The 20,164-nt window shown below is 34.1% G+C and overlaps 2 protein-coding genes across 3 annotated transcripts; both read left to right on the top strand.

Moving 5' to 3' along the window:
• Positions 1–1,758: 1,758 nt before the first annotated feature.
• Positions 1,759–8,120, top strand: LOC121506663. 2 transcript variants are annotated; one of them, XM_041782496.1, is made up of 11 exons: positions 1,759–1,966; positions 3,019–3,171; positions 4,099–4,224; positions 4,329–4,489; positions 4,649–4,757; positions 4,925–5,032; positions 5,315–5,338; positions 5,714–5,728; positions 6,148–6,177; positions 6,526–6,553; positions 6,697–8,120. In XM_041782496.1, the coding sequence occupies exons 1-10, from the start codon at positions 1,900–1,902 to the stop codon at positions 6,528–6,530; spliced, it is 798 nt and encodes a 265-aa protein (XP_041638430.1). In that variant the 5' UTR covers positions 1,759–1,899; the 3' UTR covers positions 6,531–6,553; positions 6,697–8,120. The 2 variants fall into 2 exon arrangements, with proteins under 2 accessions (XP_041638430.1, XP_041638431.1); XM_041782497.1 differs by lacking the exon at positions 1,759–1,966 and adding an exon at positions 2,718–2,942.
• Positions 8,121–9,644: 1,524 nt separating this feature from the next.
• On the top strand, positions 9,645–19,155 carry LOC121506670. The gene is made up of 11 exons (XM_041782508.1): positions 9,645–9,852; positions 10,239–10,388; positions 12,933–13,058; positions 14,403–14,563; positions 14,723–14,834; positions 14,988–15,086; positions 15,372–15,395; positions 15,770–15,784; positions 16,239–16,268; positions 17,017–17,044; positions 17,190–19,155. Exons 1-10 carry the CDS (start codon positions 9,777–9,779, stop codon positions 17,019–17,021), a joined length of 798 nt encoding a protein of 265 aa, XP_041638442.1. The 5' UTR covers positions 9,645–9,776; the 3' UTR covers positions 17,022–17,044; positions 17,190–19,155.
• Positions 19,156–20,164: the final 1,009 nt, after the last annotated feature.

Here is a 20,164-nt window from a genome sequence, read left to right as displayed (position 1 = left end):
TAAATAATCACCTGAACAGCATTAAGCTCTAAAAATTAAGCTGTAAAACACACATAGCCACTTTAAACCAACACTGGAAATGCTAGATGTCCAAGTTTAGAAATCAGCAACCTGATTAATTGAAGGATTAATTGATGTTTGCTTTCAGATCTTTCTGGAGCTTTTTCAGCTCCTGCATCATCCATAAAACTACTGAATATGAAATAATATGAATGTTATGAAGATGAATGTCATATATGGATGTGCAACTCAACGATACATAGAAATGATTACTCTGGTACTCCATACACTTGTTTTTCTGCAGTATTGTGAGACACACAATTCACCCACATAGAAGTGACTCCAAAATAGTCTGCCATGGATTTGGGACTCAGGAGAGTTTTGACTTAAATGGTTCAGGTAGTCACTGAGATTATAACACCACAGAAGTGACACTGATGTACTGTGAATCCTCTGCCATACAGTATGTTCACTCTAGTGAATGTTGGAAATAACTGAGTCCAGTCATTATTTCTTACAGCTGAAGGTTTTTTTATGTACGATTAAAGACCCTGTTAACTAAACGAGACCCATACATGTGTGAAAACTGTGCGTGGATGTTGATGGAAAAATGTATTAAAAAAGAAAACCAAAAGAGAAAATGTCTTTAATTTTTTTAAAGTTATTTCTTTATTTTGTTTTTCAAATATTAGAACTTTTATAGTTTGAGGACTTTTATTTGTGGAGATTTAAAACCTCTAGTATCTGTCTATCTCCTTGGGGCAAAATTTGATTTAAAGTAACTTAAAACTGAAAAGATATTTTAAATTTTTCTCTATACTGTAAAAGTAGATTAAGAAATTCACATTCCCCAAAGGACTGATCTGAATAACTAGGGGGGATTTTGAGACTTTATCTTCTAGCTCAACCATACAGCAGACTTTTTTAAATTTTATGTTTATGTTTTTACATTTTTGTGAATGTGAAAGGTCAAAATTGCTTTCAGAGGTTTTTTTTTTTTATAAATATCCACTCTGATTCAATGATGAACTGATTAGATTTTGACCTGAGGTTTTCTCCTTGCTTTTCAACACTGAATCTCAGTATCTCATAGACAGTGCAGAGAGCTTGTGTGGAGATTGGACAAAGTTTGAGAAGGGGCGGCCCTGCTGCTGCTCCGCCCCTTTGCTTGCCTCTTCCATCTCCTCTGGTCCTGACCTGACCTTAGTGATGGGAATTTTAGTACTTTTAATTGATCATGTCATTTCGCTCAGCAAGAAGAGTCGGCTCTTATTTATTCCAATTGAATCTACATATGGTTCCAAGATTTGCTTGATTTGACCTTCCAAAATTAACAATGTCATATGACTTGACATTGACATATTATTTATATCAGCCCTGGTATTTTACTCCCACTGTGCTTTTTAATTTAAAAAAAAAAAAAAAAAAACAATTTGGCAATTCGTTTTTGACGTCTTCTTGTTCCCACAAATACACTGAGTCAGATGAAATTAGCTTCCTGGCTGAGCTGTATGACACACCTGAAATACTTCAATGTTACACCATTATATTTGTGTTCCTTGAACATGTTTTGCCTATGGTAGAGTGGAAAAAAGATTGTCCCTATTAATCGGTCACATAACACACACACGTAACGCTATATAAAAAAAAATATTACAGTAAAAAGTAAGAATGATAATAAACGGTTCTCAGTTGGGATCCGTACTTTAAGGTTGATGTAAATGAGTCGGCTCTTTGAACTGGATCGTTCACAAACGACCCATCACTGCCGTGTCGAACAACCGTCGAATTTCACGTCTCGTATACTTGTTTAAGAAGTTTCTGCTAGCTGTAATTAGTTAAAATACTCAGAAAAGAGTGGTCCACGTAGCTTTTGTGTCGGTGTATCCCGTGAAAAAGATGTGGCGCGCACTCAAACCGTTGGGATTATTTTTCCTGTTCTTTTTTTCTGTGTCACCCAACGACGGTAAGTGCTGAAATGCTACTAAATATTACAATTGTTTAGGAGATATAAAAATCCGTTCTCTGGGTTAATAATACAACATGTGTTGCTTTGGAGATTTAAAAAATCCATTTTGTGGCTGATATGAAGTGTGTAGAGTCAAATGTAAACCATTCCTTAACTTTTAGGTGCGTCAACATTCAGGAGATGTGCCATGATGTTTGCGGCCTGTCAGTTTAATCCAAGTTTCGTTTACTTACTTTATTTCTCGATTACTGAAAAGTTAAGACGTGGGAAATGTATTTTAAGGAACTGAAGCTGTGAGGAAAGGCTGACTATTACTGTTCTGTAACATAGACTTATGATTGTGTTTTGAAATCTCTCATCTTAGTTATATATGTGTTTATTTAAATTCATTTTTTTGTGTGAAGAAAAATGATTTAAAAGTGACTACAACTGTCGAAAATGTAGAGCAGTCAATTCAGTCTGCCTGCTTTAACAGTATGTTTTTTTCTCAGCAGTAATAAATGGTTCTCCAAACACAAATGAGGAAGGAAGTACTAAAAAGGTTTTATTGTGATGGCCAAATCATTAAAAAGCCAACATGTATTGGGAGTGGCGAAACCTGATCAGTGAGTCCTGTAAAGTCTCACCTGGCTTCTCTCGTCTCTGATTCATGTGACTGCCCTTATTGGCTGTAGTCTACATAGAGCTGTGACCACACCACAAATGTTTGTGAGCCCTGAAGAAGACCAGTTTGGTCGAAACATGTTGGCTTTCTAATGATTTGGCCATTACAATAAAGGCTTTTTAGTATTTCCTTCCTCATTTGCACTTTTTTGTGTTTGGAGTGCCTGGTTTTCTCCCCTTTTTTTGACAGTTTTTTCTCCCTGTTTTCCAAGAGCACCCAATTTTGGTTTACTATTTAGCACCTTAGTCATACCAAGCAGCCAGTCAACCCCCCTCCTCTGCAGTAAAAAATGGTTCATGGCATTAAAATGTAATATTGATAAGAGAAAATACTTAAAATAGTTAAATAGTATGACTGAAAAATGACATTGTTTTTTCATTTACAGCTGACCTGGTTTACAGAGCTGAAGGTGAAGATGTGATCCTCAGACCACCCCCCATGACTGGTGCTATCCAACACATAGAGTGGAAACACAATAATAATAATACTGCTGCAGAGTGGAGTGGGAATGAGGTTCACTGCCTTGGCCAGTTTGAAGGTAAATTCACTTACAAATGCATCAGGGACAATATTCAAAATAACAATCTAAAAAAGATGCATTGTACCAGGTTTACAAGCTTATTTCCATCAGTCATTCCTGGGTAAATGAGTAGCAACAATAAAACACAGATCAGATCAGTCATCTACAACAAATTTAAAACATGCAGAGGAAACAATATGTTTTTTAGACAAATAACTCTCCCTACAGCTAAGAAATCTCCTCTAATGGATGGATGACCGGTGTGAGAAATGAAGATTATTCAGGAAGAAAAACAGCGACATTACAACAGGAAAATAAAGAGATGAATTATTCAGATGTTGATTTTAAAGGAGCAGACAAACTACTAGAGGTCTAACTCCCAACAGTGTCTTTAATGTTGTTTTATTTTCCTCTGTTTAACTTCTTTTAATTAGATTTAAAGCCAGCATGTTAATCTGTGGGCTACATGTGTATAATATGTTAAATTTAATAAAAATTAAAGTTACAAAAAAAAAGAACAAGAAGCAGATTGTGCAAAGGCTGAGCCATACTTATGGATACTACAATCTCTGCTCGTCAATTTTCACATTACCACAGAAAACACCCCAAAACTTCAAGTAAAGGGTTTGCTCAAGTGTATTTTTGATCACTCTTAAATATAATTCAATATATTTAAAATACCTTTAAAGAGCATTTAACCCCTGGTTTGCTCTGATTCAATAAATTTGATCAATCCAATGAATGTTAGGCTTTATTTGTGTTTTCAGAGTGTTTCCTGTGTGTTTGAGGGTTAGAAATCTTTAAATTTACCAAATTTACTGGTTACAGCAGTTGTCTACTAATGAGAAAAGCAGCTGAAACATAAAAACAGGGCTTTACCACTTCTTTTTTGTTCCATTTTGAATTTTCTCTCCTGTCTGGCGTCACCATGTCTCATGATTTTAGGTCGTTGTGAGGTGAACACTGAAACTGGAGCGCTGACCGTCAAAGGACTGAAACTGACCGACAGCGGAAACTACACACCAGAAATAAACGGCGAAGACTTCAGCAAGATTGAACTCTCTGTTATCTGTGAGTGGAGAATTTTAAATGAAGTTTAACCTCCAGGTGTTTTTGAAATTTTCTTTTTATCTCAGGTCCACTTTCTACTTATGTTTTGCTCTTTCTTCTGTCAGCTCGTGTAGCTAAACCCTCTGTTAACATGTCCTGCAACATTGAGATGACCAACTGTAACCTGACCTGTGAAGGCAACACTGCAGATGCTGAACCAATCACTTATAAGTGGTTTGTAGATGATGTGGAGGGACCTTCAGGCCAGAAGTTCCTTCTAACAGAGGTAAGAAAAACCCAAGACGTCACTGTCAGCCTGAGCTGATGAGTTTGAACACTTCAGTTCATGATTAATGATCTTTCTTCACCATACTGTGTCATCCTCAGTGCTGGTGAGCTTTTATTCTTAATTTGTTTAAGTGATTTTCTTTCTCTGAATGTTTAGTTTTTTACAGAGCACAGTTATAGATGTTTGATGATGAACCCAGTCAGCAATGAAACCAGTGAAAGCATCACAAACCCCGTCTTTATATGTGGGAAACCCTTCATTGAGCGTGAGTAGTTCCACTGAGCAACATCCTCGCTGTAAACACAGATTAGATATCTTAATACCTTTTTAAATACAACATTTTATATGTGCAATACTACAATATCAAACAAAATCATTAACCAACATCATCCAAATACAATTGACTTTTTGTTTTATCCATTTGTTTTATAGAAGAACGGAACTGGCCGGTATCCATCCTTGTACCAGTAGCAGTAGTAGGATTGATTTTTCTGCTAATAGTCATTCTGTTTGCTGTTTTTATCTACAAACACATCAGGGGTAAGAAGCCAGAATTCATTGTGTAGATTAAAATATTCAGTAATAATGAGTTCTTTCAGTAGTTTTGCTCTAACAAATTTATAAGCGATAATATTTGATTTTAAACAAAAAGTCAAAATAACCTACAGATCAGTTCTGTGGTTTAAGTCTGATGAAGGAGTACCTTATGTTCTTTCCACTGTCACTATCAAATATAAAACAATGTTAAAGCATGGTCAGTGACTGATAATGATCACATCATTAATGACTGATTTACAACATGCTTTTCTTTCTCATATACAGAAAGAAGGCAAGGAGCACAATACGGTAAGATACAAAATGTTCTCTTAAATGTTTGATAAAAAAGTATGTTGAAACATAGTTCAATATAAAGATTATTCACTTTTTAACATGCATTAAATAATTTTTTCTATTTCAGCAGAAACTGTAGCATCACTTTGTTGTTTCCTCAATAGTTTTGCTCTATAAGATTTATGAAAACAAATATTTAATTTTACACAGAAAATTATCCTTAATTAAATACAATCAGTAATGTGATAAGAGTCCTATGAAGATGTTTGAGTTTGTTCTGCTGTCAGGATCCATCTTTGGTGACACTCTGCTTAAGCACGATTAATGTTTAATGATGATCACATTATGAATGACTGATTTATAACATGCTTTTCTCTGTCCAATACACAGGTACTCTGGAAAAGGGTAAGAAACTAAATGTGCTCTTAATCATGAGAAAAAACACCATTGTGGTTTATGTACATTTCAGAATTTAGATATTTTTAAATGTATGTATTTAGCACAACTAATATAGTATCTATAAAAAAAAACAATAATTCAGTTTGATCAGCTGATTTCTTTTTTATTTCAGCAGAAATTATGGAACTGCTTTGTTGTTTTTAATAGTTTTTCTCTACCAGATTTACTAGTCTAAATAAGTAATATTAAACTACAAAGAAATCTTGATTAAATACAATCAGTGATTTGATAAAAGTCATATGAAAATGTCTGAGTTTGCTCCACTGTCACATTTATGGAGGTGACACTCTGCTTAAGCATGATTAATGTTTAATGATGATCACATTATAAATGACTGATTTACAACATGCTTTTCTCTGTCTTAGATACAGAATGGGAGAAAGAAATAGAAAAGGGTAAGAAACTAAATTTTCTCTTAAATGTTTGATAAGACAAATAAAAAGATAAACATAGTTCTCAAATGTGGATTATTCATTTTTAACATGCAAAACATGCCTGTATATATATATTTTTTTTAAATTTTAGCAGAAATTGTAACATCACTTTGTTGAGCTATCTTATTCTTGACTTTAAAAACATACTTAGTATATAGGCTATGTGGAAAGAAATATATGGGTATAATGAACATCTGTACACTTTTCAAGTTCATGTTTCAGGTGATGGTGTTTGACTACAGTAGTTAAAAACAGCAGGATTTTTATTGTTTTGTAATTCCTCTTTTTTTATCTTGGAACTTTAATCAGTGTGAAATGGAAGAACCAGACTGTAAAGGTAATGAGATGCTATTTAACATTTTCTAAAATATGATGATCTATGATAGAAAATGTATGATTTAAAACAGAAAATCATTAACCAGTTGTGCAACAACTTCTCAGTTATTTTGAAATGTATATATCCTCTTTCTTTTCTAACAGTTGTTCCAGAGATCAGCGAGACATTTCCTATGATCCAAAATCTCAGCAAAGGAGCAGGTGTATAAAATATTATTAAACCATATTCTCCCTGAAGAAACACAAGATTTTTGTTCCCTACAAAGAGAATCAGCGCTCAGTAAAGAAACCCCCAATCCATTACTATTCAAGTCAACTGTGCAGACAGATGGGTAGCAAGAAACCAGGACTTCACCAAGGTTGTCAAGTGGGAACCCTCCTTCGTCTGTTTTGTTCAGTTTATCCAACGAGGCCTCCAGAGAGCTGAACAGTGGAAACATGTTTAAAACAGTGACAGAGGAAATGCACTATTTAGTTCTGATGTCAATTAACCACTTTATAACCACTGTGGCTCGTTTTGTCAACTTTTGAAAGTTTTCTGATGACAGTTTGAGTGAATAAATTTTCTCTTTACTTCAGGTCTCTTTTATCACTAGTGCAATTTATTTTCTCAACAGCAATTAGCCCTTAGGTTTGCTCCTGTTCTTCTTGCACTATTATTACTCATTTGCACATTCACACATTGCACTTTTTGCATTACCTGGTAGTAATTTTCCATTTTTGGTATGAGCTCTAGACTAAAACCTGGTAATTTTCTGTATGTGTGTGGTGTTTCTTATATTGTGCTGTTTTTTAATTTGTCTGATGTTTAGACTTTCTGCTGATGTTGTCATTGTATACCTTGTCTTCTTTGTGCCCCTGCTGCAACACTAATTTCTCTTCACGGGACAATAAAGACATTCTGATTCTGATGCTGCCATTTCTAGTAATATCATCTTTTTTTTCTTTTTTTTTTGCACTAAAGCCAGACATTTAAGTCACTTTTAAAACCCAGTGCTTATCAGATTTTTAAAATCTAACTGCAGCAAAAAAAATAAAAAAAATAAAAAAAAATATATATATATAGCAATTTTCTGAATAATTACACTTAACATTTCTTTGTGTTTTCTGAACTTTCTTGCAGGTTTTTAATGCAATGATTTTTTTATATGTGATACTGGAAACATTTTAACCTGCTTATCTGCTTAAGAGCAGACGCACAGAGCTTCAAATGATGATTAAAAAAAATATTTCTTAGAAAGAGACATTTATTGTGTTGTATTAAATCCTTAACAGCTGGATGTTTTTTATGTACGATTAAAGATGTGACTGTTAACTAAAAGGGACCCATATATGTTTGAAAACTTTGTGTGGGTGTTTATGGAGAAGATGTATTAAAGAAATCAAAAGAGAAAATCTGTCTTATTTTTGCAGTTATTTTATTGCTATTTTGTTTTTGAAATGTTAAGACTTATAGTTTGAGGACTTTGTTTTGCAGAGATGTAAAAGCTCAGATGTATGTCTGCTTCTGACAGAGTACTTGGGACAACATTTAGTTTGAAATAAAAACAGACTTGATGCTGAAAATATATTTGAGATTTTTCTCTTTACTTTAAAGTTAGATTAATACATTCATATTCCCCAAAGGACTGGTATTATTTTGTGACTTCATCTTCTAGCTCAACCACACAGGAGACTTTTTTATTTACTGTTTATATTTTTATATTCCTCCTTGTTTTGATTGTAATACCTCTTTTTAGATTTTCTTCAAACTTCGTGATAAAGATCCTCTCTATTTCAAGGACTAAGTCATTCGATTTAAGGGGTTATAGGCCTTTTTTACAACCCTGGCTTGCTTTTTTTTTTTTAAACACATTCCAGTATTCTGCTTCACGTTATGCCAAAAAATCCATTCTGACTGAAGGATAAACAGCTTGGATTTTAGAGGTTGTACATTAAAAGGTGTACGTCTAATCCTCTGCTGTAGTTCCTCTTGTTGCCTCTGGGGGGCCTCGTACAGCTGCTGTGTTTAATCATAAAATGAACTCTACTGGAGGATGAATGTTTCTGATGTTTTATCATTAAATTATCTCAGTGTGTTTATAATGAACTTAAGTGCAAATAACAGATGAAGAAGAGGATTATTAAATATTTTAACATCAATAGAATATCTATGAATGATGTGTCATTGTTCCTGGAAGTCTGTAATGGGATTATGTGATGAATTGTTGTTTTCAAAGTTTTTATAGACATATTTGTTTATTTTTAACCAGCTTTTATTTTCAATTACAATGCTGTTTTTTTATAACATATTCATAAGTCAGTATTCTGTACATGCATTAATTTGTAGGATTTTTACTTGTTTGTAAAATTGAAAAAAATGTATTTAAAAAGAATTACGAAAGAGAAAATTTGTTTAATTTTTTGCAGTTATTTAATTGTTATTGTGTTTTTGAAATGTTAAAAATTTTATAGTTTGAGGACTTTCATTTGCTGAGATTTAAAATCTGCTACGGCCCTGCTGCCCGCTCCGCCCCTTTTCTTGCCTCTTCCTTCTCGTCTTGTCCTGACATGACTTTAGTGATGGGAATTTAAGTTCTTTTAAGTGAGTGGGTCATTTGGCTCAGCAAGAAGAGTCAGTCCCTTTTACTTCCAATTGGCTCTACATTTGGGTCCCCGATTGGCTTGATTTGACCTTCCAAAATTAACAATGTCATGCAATGTCATATGATATGACATTGTTTGACATATTATTTATATCAATCCTAGTACTGTGCTTTTTAATTCATAAATAATTTGGCAATTTGTTTTTGACATAGATTTGTACCCAAAAATACAATGAGGGTCAGATGAAATTAGCTTCCTAGCTGAGCTGTATGACGCACCTTAAATACATCAATGTTACATCATTATGTTTGTGTCCCTTAAACATGTGCGGAGAAGAATGTCCCTGCTAATCAATCACATAACACACACACAAACAATACTATATAAAAAACACGTTATAGCAAATAGTAAGAATAATAATAAACGGTTCTCAAACAGGATCTGTATTTTAAGGTTCATATAAATGAGTCGGCTCTTTGAACCGGCTCGTTCGCAAACGACCCATCACTGCCGTGTCAAACAACCGTTGAATTTCACGTCTCCTGTACTTTTTAAAGAAGTTTCTGCTACCTGTAATTAGTAAAATTAATCAGAAAAGAGTGGTCCACGTAGCTTTTGTGTCGGTGTATCCCGTGAAAATGATGTGGCGTGCGCTCAAACCGTTGGGATTGTTTTACGTCTTCCTGTTGTTTCTTTCTGTGTCACCCAACGACGGTAAGTGCTGAAATGCTACTAAATATTACAATTGTTAAGGAGATCTAAAAATCCGTCTTCTGGGTTGATAATACTAAATGTGTTGTCACAGAGATTTAAAAAACCGTTTTCTGGTTGATATGAAGTGTGTAGAGTCAAATGTAAAACATTACTTCAATGTTAGGTGCGTTAACATTCAGGAGATGCGCCATGATGTTTGAGGCCTGTCAGTTTTTGTTGTTATGAATTCTGCTAACCTTTAAAACTTTTTCGCTTTGTCTGAACTGGTCTTCATTTACCATAAGTGGTAAAGCTTAATCTAAGTTTCGATGTATTTTACTCCACTACTTTAAAATGCAATAACATAGTATGATTGAGAAATGACTTCTGCTGTTTTTCCTTTACAGCTGAAATAGTGTACAAAGCTACAGGTGAAGATGTTGTCCTCAGTTTACCCCTGGTGGAGTCTCCTATCCAGAGGGTACAGTGGAAACACAATGGTGATATTGCTGCAGAGATGGATGGAAATGAAGGTCACTGCCTTCTCCAGTTTAAAGGTAATTTTTTTTTTTAAAAAAATTGAACAATCAGGGTATTATACAAAATGTAGAACATTGTATACAGTAAACAAGAAAAACATAATTATATGTAACTTTCCAACACTGGAATTAAAGAATTATCACACCTCCTAGGTACAATTTTCTAAGTTGTAGTACAAAACTGTAGCTTGAAATTTTGGAGTAAGGAGCAAGGAGAGAATGAGAGATAAAAAATAAAACTGGTAAATAAATGAAATACCAACAACAAAACTAAAAGAAAACAAAATTACAAGGGGTCAGGATAAATCAAAAATTTCTATAGCAGTGTATAGTTTATTTGCTTGGGGGTTATCAACTTGCTTTAGGCACTGTTTAAACAAAATTAAGTCATTTTTTAAACCAGGCCACGAAGGAGGGGATTTGGCATAGCGACATTTGTGTATGAAATATTTTGTAAAGATTATCAGATTATTGACTATGAATTCAGATTTCTTTTCCTTCAAGATTACACCAACTTGAATATTTCTATATGACCAGAAGTCCATGTTCATGGAATCAGATGAAATTAAGTTATAGAGAGATTTCCATAAATTTTGAATAGTTTCACATTCAAAGAACAGGTGTTCTGTTGTTTCTACATTCGTTTGGCAGATATAGCAATGTTCTACAGCTAATTTAAATCTTTTATTAATGAAATCATTAGAGGGGTAAATATTATTTATGGTTTTGAAGTGTACTTCTTTGCATTTGGGAGGGATTGAGAATTTTAAATATTTTGTTCGAATAGATGCTCTTTTAGATTTATCATACTCTATATGGGTGAAGTACTTCTGACTATGTTTGGATAAAAAATGTTAACTAAGTACTGTCTTAAAAATTTATTATTACATTTTTCACTAACAAGGTCCCTGTTATCAATTTTAACTTGTAGAACTGGAGTATGTACGTTTGGCATGTTGTTTCTGATTGATTGAATCAGGGCTTCTGGAATATTCTGTGTAACTTTTCTGTAGAGTTCAGCAGAGCAATTAATGTTATATTTAACCATGAATTCATCCAATTCAAGTATGTTCCCATTACTATCCATTAAATGTGTCACAGACCAAGTTTAGAGGTAAATTCACCAACAAATATAGTAAAATCTGTTTATTTATACTGGAAAACGTAACTAACAGTCAAGCACCTTGATCCAAGTCAAAGCTCTTATGTTAGCAGAGATGCATATTAAAGATACTTACAGGTATTTTGATTATACTGACACCGTTTTGTTTGAAGTAAATGAGCAGTGACTTTATTATGGCCTTTAATATACTTTTAGCAGTGTCTGAGTATTTAAATAACTTTTAAAAAAAATGACCAAGTTAAAGATTCTGTTTTGATGTTCAGCTTTTACATGTTTTCAGTGTAAATAAGATGTTTTATCAGGTGTAAATTTTTCATGCCAGCATCAGATGATGCCAGAGGTATTATGTTTTTGGGTTGTGAATTTGTCTTTGCCATTATTGTGACTGTAATACTACTAGAATACTTTGAGAGTACTCTAACTTAAGCATGAAGTGATTAGATTTGAAAGCCAATGTCATTGAGCCTCATGCTCACACTTCTGTTTATTTCATTTTGTGAAATTTATTTGCATCAGGGACAATATTCAAAATAACATGAATCTAAAAAAGATGCATTGTACCAGGTTTACAAGCTTATTTCCATCAGTCATTCCTGGGTAAATGAGTAGCAACAATAAGACACAAATCAGATCAGTCATCTACAGCAAACATTTTTTTTAGATTAAAACAACCTCCCTACAGCTAATAAAACAACTCTAAAGGATGGAAGACAGGTGTGAGAAATGGAGATTATTCAGGATGAAAAACAGCGACATTACAACAGGAAAATAAAGAGATGAATTATTCAGATGTTGATTCTAAAGGAACAGACAAACTACTAGAGGTCTAACTCCCAACAGTGTCTTTAATGTTGTTTTATTTTCCTCTATTTAACTTCTTTTAGATTTAAAGCCAGCATGTTAATCTGTGGGCTACATGTGTGTAATATGTTAAAATTAATAAAAATTAAAGTTACCCAAAAAAGAAAAAAGAAGAAGCAGATTGTGCAAAGGCTGAGCCATACTTATGGATACTACAATCTCTGCTCATCAATTTTCACATTACCACAGAAAACACCCCAAAACTTCAAGTAAAGGGTTTGCATAAGTGTTTTTTATGATCACTCTTAAATATAATTCTATATTTAAAATACTTTCAAAGAGCATTTAATGCCTGGTTTGCTCTGATTTAATAAATTTGATCAATCCAATGAATGCTAGGCTTTATTTGTGTTTTCAGAGTGTTTCCTGTGTGTTTGAGGGTCAGAAATCTTAAAATTTTCCAAAGACCAAAACTACAACCAGTGATCGTTAAAGATGGATGCTTGTGAAGGTCTATGGTTACAGTAGTTGTCTTCTGATGAGTAATGCAGTCAAACATAAAAAATCAGGGCTTTACCACTTCTTTTTTCTACCATTTTGAATTTTCTCTCCTGTCTGGCGTCACCGTGTCATTTTAGGTCGTTGTGAGGTGAACACTGATACTGGAGCGCTGACCATCAAAGGACTGACAGTTGGCGACAGCGGCATCTACACACCAGAGATTAACGGCGAAGACTTCAGCAAGATTGAACTCTCTGTTATCTGTGAGTGGAGAATTTTAAATGAAGTTTAACCTTCAGATAATTATTTTCTTTAAAGTGAAAGTGAACCCCCAGTTCAACGCTGACCCCACCCACTTCAGGATTTAAAAAAATGCACAGAAAGTGGGCAGTTTGGTACTGAGAGGAAGGAGGGGAAATTGACTTTTTTTTTGTTTGTTTGTTTGTTTTTAAGGATGGGTTTCCCAGATGAAGCGGGAGTAACAAAACATTGCAAAGCAGATGGATAAGCCCGTTTCCGTGTTTCTCACTGGCGAACAAATCCATTTGGCTTGCCAGGTTAGGAGTGACAGTGATGTCCCCTTGCCAGAAACTGACACAGAGTCCCGCAGCACTGCTGCCTCACAGCGATCTTTAGAGGTGGAGGATTTTTACCCTCCAGAGTCCCCTGAAGCCAGTGTTAATATTGGCAGCTATTTTTAATTTTAGTTTTAGTATTACTCTTTAAACGAAATGCATTTTAGTCTTAGTCCCATTTTAGTCTTCTCTACCCTTTTAAGTTCTAGTCAACGAAAACTCAAAACATTTTAGTCTACTTTTAGTCTTTACTGTAAGTCCAAGCATTTATTTTCTTGGCTAAATTTGATACCAAACCGTGGTAGCATGTTCTCTGCACCCTGCCAAAGCTTGGGTCCCTACAGCTAAGAAGAGCTACAGCTGCACTGCATTTTGACAGATTTGCCCACAGTGGAGAAATATCACAGATTTTGAATGTCCGGCAACAACTAAATTTCATTTTAGTCTAGTTTTAGTCATTTTAACAAAAACTAAACATAGTTTTTGTCAGTTTTAGTCATCACAGATCTATTTTTGTTAGTTTTAGTCTAATTTTTGACATGGAAAAAAGGCTGTCAACAAATAGTTTTAGTCGACGAAATTAATACTGCCTGAAGCAGGCTGTGGAGTGGTAGTGGACCATGGTGGTCCTGAGCACTACCTGTTTGCACTGTTTACTCCAACACCAGCGTTACTAAAGCCGGAGCTCTCAGAGCCGAAGCAGGGCAGGTACAGGAGAGGATGGGAGTGGTCTCTGAATAAGAAAGTCAGTTAGAGGCGGTAACCTTCTACCTTTTATCTAGAGTTTGTGACGTACATAAGCCTCACCTTTTCAGAACTGGTTTTTCAAGGCAGTCCGTTTGAGCTAATTAAAAGACGTCAAACGCAGATTTTTATTAGTTTGGCGTAAATGTCAGAAATAACACCAACATTGACATTTTATAATAGTTCAGTCAGATACCTCCGTGTTCAGGTGAAAAAAGTTCACTACTTCTTTATTTCTTTTTACTTCAAGTCCACTCTCTACTTATGTTTTGCTCTTTCTTCTATCAGCTCGTGTAGCTAAACCCTCTGTCATCAAATCCTGCAGCCCTGAGATGACCTACTGTAACCTGACCTGTGAAGGCAACACTGCAGATGCTGAACCAGTCACTTATACGTGGTTAGTAGATGATGTGGAGGGACCTTCAGGCCAGAAGTTCCTTCTAACAGAGGTAAGAAAAACCCAAGACGTCACTGTCAGCCTGAGCTGATGAGTTTGAACACTTCAGTTTATGATTAATGATCTTTCTTCACCATACTGTGTCATCCTCAGTGTTGTGAGCTTTTTTTTCTTAATTTGTTTTCGTGATTTTCTTTCTCTGAATGTTTAGTTTTTTACAGAGCACAGTTATAGATGTTTGATGATGAACCCAGTCAGCAATGAAACCAGTGAAAGCGTCACAAACCCCGTCCTCATTATATGCAAGTTCCCCTTCATTGAGCGTGAGTAGTTCCACTGAGCAACATCCTCGCTGTTAACACAGATTAGATATCTTAATACCTTTTAAAAACAACATTTCATATGTATGATACTACAATATCAAACAAAAGCATTAACCAACATCATTCAAATACATTTGACTTTTTGTTTTATAGGAGGACGGGACTGGCTGATACCCATCCTTGTACCAGTAGGAATTGTTTTGGTAGTAGTCATCGTGGTTGCTGCATTTTTCATCAACAAACACATCAGGGGTAAGAAGCCAGAAGTCATTGTGTTGATGAAAATAATTTAGTAATAATGGGTTCTTTCAGTAGTTTTGCTCTAAAAAATTTATTAGTGATAATATTTGATTTGAAACAAAAAGTCAAAATAACCTACAGATCAGTTCTGAGGTTTAAGTCTGATGAAGGAGTACCTTATGTTCTTTCCACTGTCACTATCAAATATAAAACAATGCTAAAGCATGGTCAGTGACTGATAATGATCACATCATTAATGATGGATTCACTACATTCTTTTCTTTCTCTTATATACAGGAAAAAAGCAAAGACCACAATACAGTAAGATACAAAATGTTCTCTTAAATGTTTGATAAAAAAAAGTATATTGAAACATAGTTCAATATAAAGATTATTCACTTTTTTAACATGCATTAAATCATTTTTTTTAATTTCAGCAGAAATTGTAGCGTCACTTTGTTGTTTTTCAATAGTTTTGCTCTACCAGATTTATGAATCCAAATATTTAATTTTACACAAAAATATCCTTAATTAAATAGAATCAGTAATGTAATATGAGTCTTATGAAGATGTTTGAGTTTGCTCCACTGTCACATTTATGGAGGTGACACTCTGCTTAAGCATGATTAATGTTTAATGATGATCACATTATGAATGACTGATTTATAAGTTGCTTTTCTCTGTCCAATACACAGGTACACTGGAAAAGGGTAAGAAACTAAATGTGATCTTAAGGATGTGAAAAGACAACATATTGAGAAATAAAACTTTTCATAAAATTTCAGAATTTGGATATTTGTTATTTTTTAACATGTATTTACACAACCAATATAGTATCTATAAACAGACAGTACTTTAGTTTGATCAGTTGATTTCTTTTTTATTTCAGCAGAAATTATAGAGCTGATTTGTTGTTTTTAATAGTTTTTCTCTACCAGATTTACTAGTGGAACAATAATAATAATAAAATAAGATAATTAATATTAAACAGAAAAAAATCTTAATTAAATACAATCAGTGATTTTATAGAAGTTATATGAAGATGTTTGAGTTTGTTCTGCTGTCAGGATCCATCTTTGGTGACACTCTGCTTAAGCATGATTAATGTTTAATGATGATCACATTATAAATGACTGATTTACAACATGCTGTTCTCTGTCTTAGATACAGAATGGGAGAAAGAAAACGAAAAGGGTAAGAAACTGAACGTTCTCTTAAATGTTTGATAAGACTAATAAAAAAAATGAACACAGTGCTTAACAAATTTATTAGACCACCCTAACCAAAGTAAGCTTTATGCCACAGCTGCCCTATATTAACAGCATTGGTAAATACCAAAATCATTTTTTGTTTCTGCAATGGTTAATACACCAATATGTAGAAGCTCTTTAACCCAAATGATATTTTTAATGCTAAAATGTAATTATTATTGTTATCCATAAATTTTCAAATTTACTGATTTACAAAAAAACTGAAAAAATAGTAAAGCACATTAATATTTCTTGATTAATATGTCAAAATATAGTTATTTACTTGCATTCCTGAACAGAAAAATGAGTTTTAGTGGTTGAATGTTATGCTTGATTCATTTCTGACTTCTCAGAGAAGCCCAGTGAGCCGGCTCAAATTTGGATATAAAAAGGTGAATTCAGTTTGAAATTCCTCATTCCTGTTCAAAATGGTAAAACGTGAGCTCACTGAAAATGAAAGAGTCCGCATTAAAGCACTTCATGATGCTGGATGGTCTCTGAGACAAATATGACAGGTGGTCTAATAAATTTGTTAAGCACTGTATATAGAAAAAAAATACATGGGTTTAATGAACATCTGTACGCTTTTCAAGTTTGTGTTTTTGGTGATGGTGTTTGACTACAATAGTTATAAACTGGATTTTTATTGTTTTGTAATTCTTCTTTTTTTTTTATCTTGGAACTTTAATCAGTGTGAAATGGAAGAACCAGACTGTAAAGGTAATGAGATGCTATTTAACATTTTCTAAAACATGATGATCTATGGTAGAAAATGTCTGATTTAAAACAGAAAATCTTTAAACAGTTGTGCAACAACTTTTGAGTTATTTTGAAATGTATGCATCCTCTTCCTTTTTTCTAACAGTTGTTCCAGGACATTTCCTATGACCCAAAATCTCAGCAAAGGCGCAGGTGTGTAAAACATGATTAAACCAAATTTTGCTTGAAGAAACACAAGATTTTGTGCCCTACAAAGAGGACCAGCGCTCAGTGAGGAAATCCCTAATCCATTACTATTCAAGTCTACGTGCAGATGGATGGGTAGCAAGAAACCAGGACTTCACCAAGGTTGTCAAGTGGGAACCCTCCTTTGTCTGTTTTGTTCAGTTTATCCAACGGCGCCTCCAGAGGGCTGAACAGTGAAAACATGTTTAAAACAGTGACAGAGGAAATGCACTATTTATTTCTGATGTCATTTAACCACTTCATACCACTCTGACTCGTTTTGTCAGCTTTTGAAAACTTTCTGATGACAGTTTGAGTGAATACATTTTCTTTTTTTGCTGTCAAAGAAATAGAAGTCAAATAGAACACTTTAGCTGTCTTGCATTTGCTTCTCTCAGGGTCCCATTTTAATTATGTGTAAAGATGTTTCTGACCATTACCCACAACCGCAACAGGTGTGTCAAACCCCCCCCTCACCTGGTAGAGATTCTGACAATCCATGTTAAATATTCAGAATAACAGACGGTGCGTTTAAGTAAGGGCATGGTAATATTAATTCACTGAAGCACCACCATGATAAAGTTTCCTCCCTCCTTAAAACTGCAACACTAATCTATATTGAACTTTGACTGTGCTGTTACAAACCTAACATTAGACGCTGAATGCTATAAGACCAATTTGCACTGAAAGGGTTGTTTTTCCCCAAAAAACACTGCATAATGGCTCAGAATTTCAGCGGGCTGGTGTATATTGGTGGTTATTGCCATACAACTTAAGGGGACTATTAAAGCTGTGAGTGAACATCGTCTCCTCTTCAGCATTGTGGTGGAGTGATGGTGCGTTCCATTTAATCTCTGAACTCTCCACCAGTAAGATACGTAATTAAAAACACGCCCTGAACTCGAAATTTCGGAAATCGACTTGGAACATTCCACTTTGGTGTGACGTCATGTGTACATAATTTTTTTTATAGTTTCCAGTAGTTTTGAGCCAGCACCCCTGAGAAGTTTTCTTTTTGGGAGTGAGGACAATTGAAGCAACGATGTGGTGTTCAAATCACAACAGACACACAGACATGCTGCCAATTATAGTAATAAGATATCATTAAACAGCGGTATAAACCTTTTCCCCTTCAAAAATCAGACTGCTTGTTTGACAGTAGCACAGCGTATACTCTGGATTTTACGGTAACATTTTTATTCTGTTTCTGTTTTTTTGCACTAAAGCCAGAAATTTAAGTCACTTTTTAAACCCAGTGCGTATTAGATTTTTTTTATATCTAACTGCAACAAAAAAAAAAAAAAAAATCTGCAATTTCATGAATAATTACATTTAACATTTCTTTGTGTTTTCTGAAGTTTCTTCTTGCAGGTTTTTTGTGCAATGATTTTTTTCTATATGTGATACTGTAAACATTTTAACCTGCTTATTTGCCAAAGAGCTTCAACTAATGGTTTAAAAAAGACCTTTGCTGTACCTTAATGGAGGACAGAAATATTTTGTAAAAAAGAATACTTACTGAAGTTACTGAAAATTGTTAAAAATGTGTCATAATTGAAAGAAAGGTCACATTACATGTTGATAAAGCTTCATAAAAAAGAAAAAAAAAGAAATTTCTCCTTTAAAAGGTGCATTTTAAACCTTCTGATGTTCCTCGTGTGGCCTCTAGGGGGCCTCATACAACTGCTGTGTGTAAATGTTTGATCACGTGATGGACTAAAAGAAAGCTGGTAAAGTGAGATGTTTTCTCCTCAGATTATCTGAGTTTTTATATTATCAGTTTTAAGTGCAATTTCATTGAAGTTAGAATAGAAAAAGTGAAAAAGAAGACGATTATTATTGTTGTTTTTAAAAGTTTTTTTGACATAATTTTTTATTTTTAACTTGATTTTTTTTATCACAGTGCTACTTTTGTATATAAGTCAGTTTACTGTACATGCATTAGTTTGTAGGTTTTTAACTTGTTTGTGAAATAATAAACTCAATCAGGTTTCCTGTATCCCAAATCCAAACTGCTTACTATTTCTATACAGTATTTGCTAAATATTCATCTTTACAACATTAAATTCTGAAAATGAAGCATTAAAACACACGTAGCCACTGGAAACTAACACTAAAAATTCTAGATGTTCATTAATTTTTTAATTTAAAACCTGATTCATTGAACAGTTGATTATTGGTGTGTGTTTGAGACAGTGGTCTCTGTGCTCATGTCAGATCTGATTACTTCTATATGCATCCACATTGTCAGTTATCAGCTGGTTTTCTGTTGATGTATTAAAGCTTTGAAAGCAGTTAATTTACACTGGATGTATGTTAATGAATATACATAAAAGGATTGTTGCACTTAAGTTGGACTAATGATTGATAGCTGATAGAAATATCCCAATTTAATTAACACCCTTTTTGTATTTGTATATCATAGACTTGGTGCCCACTGCTGGTGAAATAGTGTAAAAAGTAGTATTTTGTTGTCAAGCAGCATAATTTAGTTATCTGGTTATAATTCATTCAGTTATTGTCTTTCATCTGGTATATTTTGATCAATAGTTTTACTTATGTGCCACAACGAGGGAGCCAAACTTTACTGGGTCAGTGTAACTTCATCTGGATGCTTTCCATTTAAATATCAATTGATGATGTGAACCAACAAATACACATTGCCATGGGATGCCACCCCCAAAAAAATCTCCTGCCACCCCAGAAATATTTTTCTAGATCCTCCCCTGACTGGGAGCCACAAGGAGCATCACAGACCAGAGGAGACGATGTAGTGACGGGGCATCAGATGAGACAAGAAAACATGAACTGTTCTCCCTTGTTTTGTGCAGAAATGTCTGTTTTCTTCTGAGTTTGTCATCGTTCAAGGCTGCATGTTTGTGATCCTTCTATGAG

Source organism: Cheilinus undulatus, unplaced genomic scaffold (assembly GCF_018320785.1).
Source record: "Cheilinus undulatus unplaced genomic scaffold, ASM1832078v1 Contig6, whole genome shotgun sequence".
Classification (NCBI taxonomy): domain Eukaryota; kingdom Metazoa; phylum Chordata; class Actinopteri; order Labriformes; family Labridae; genus Cheilinus; species Cheilinus undulatus.
Note: the sequence above shows the minus strand (reverse complement) of the source record. Positions and strands in the feature narration are given on the sequence as shown.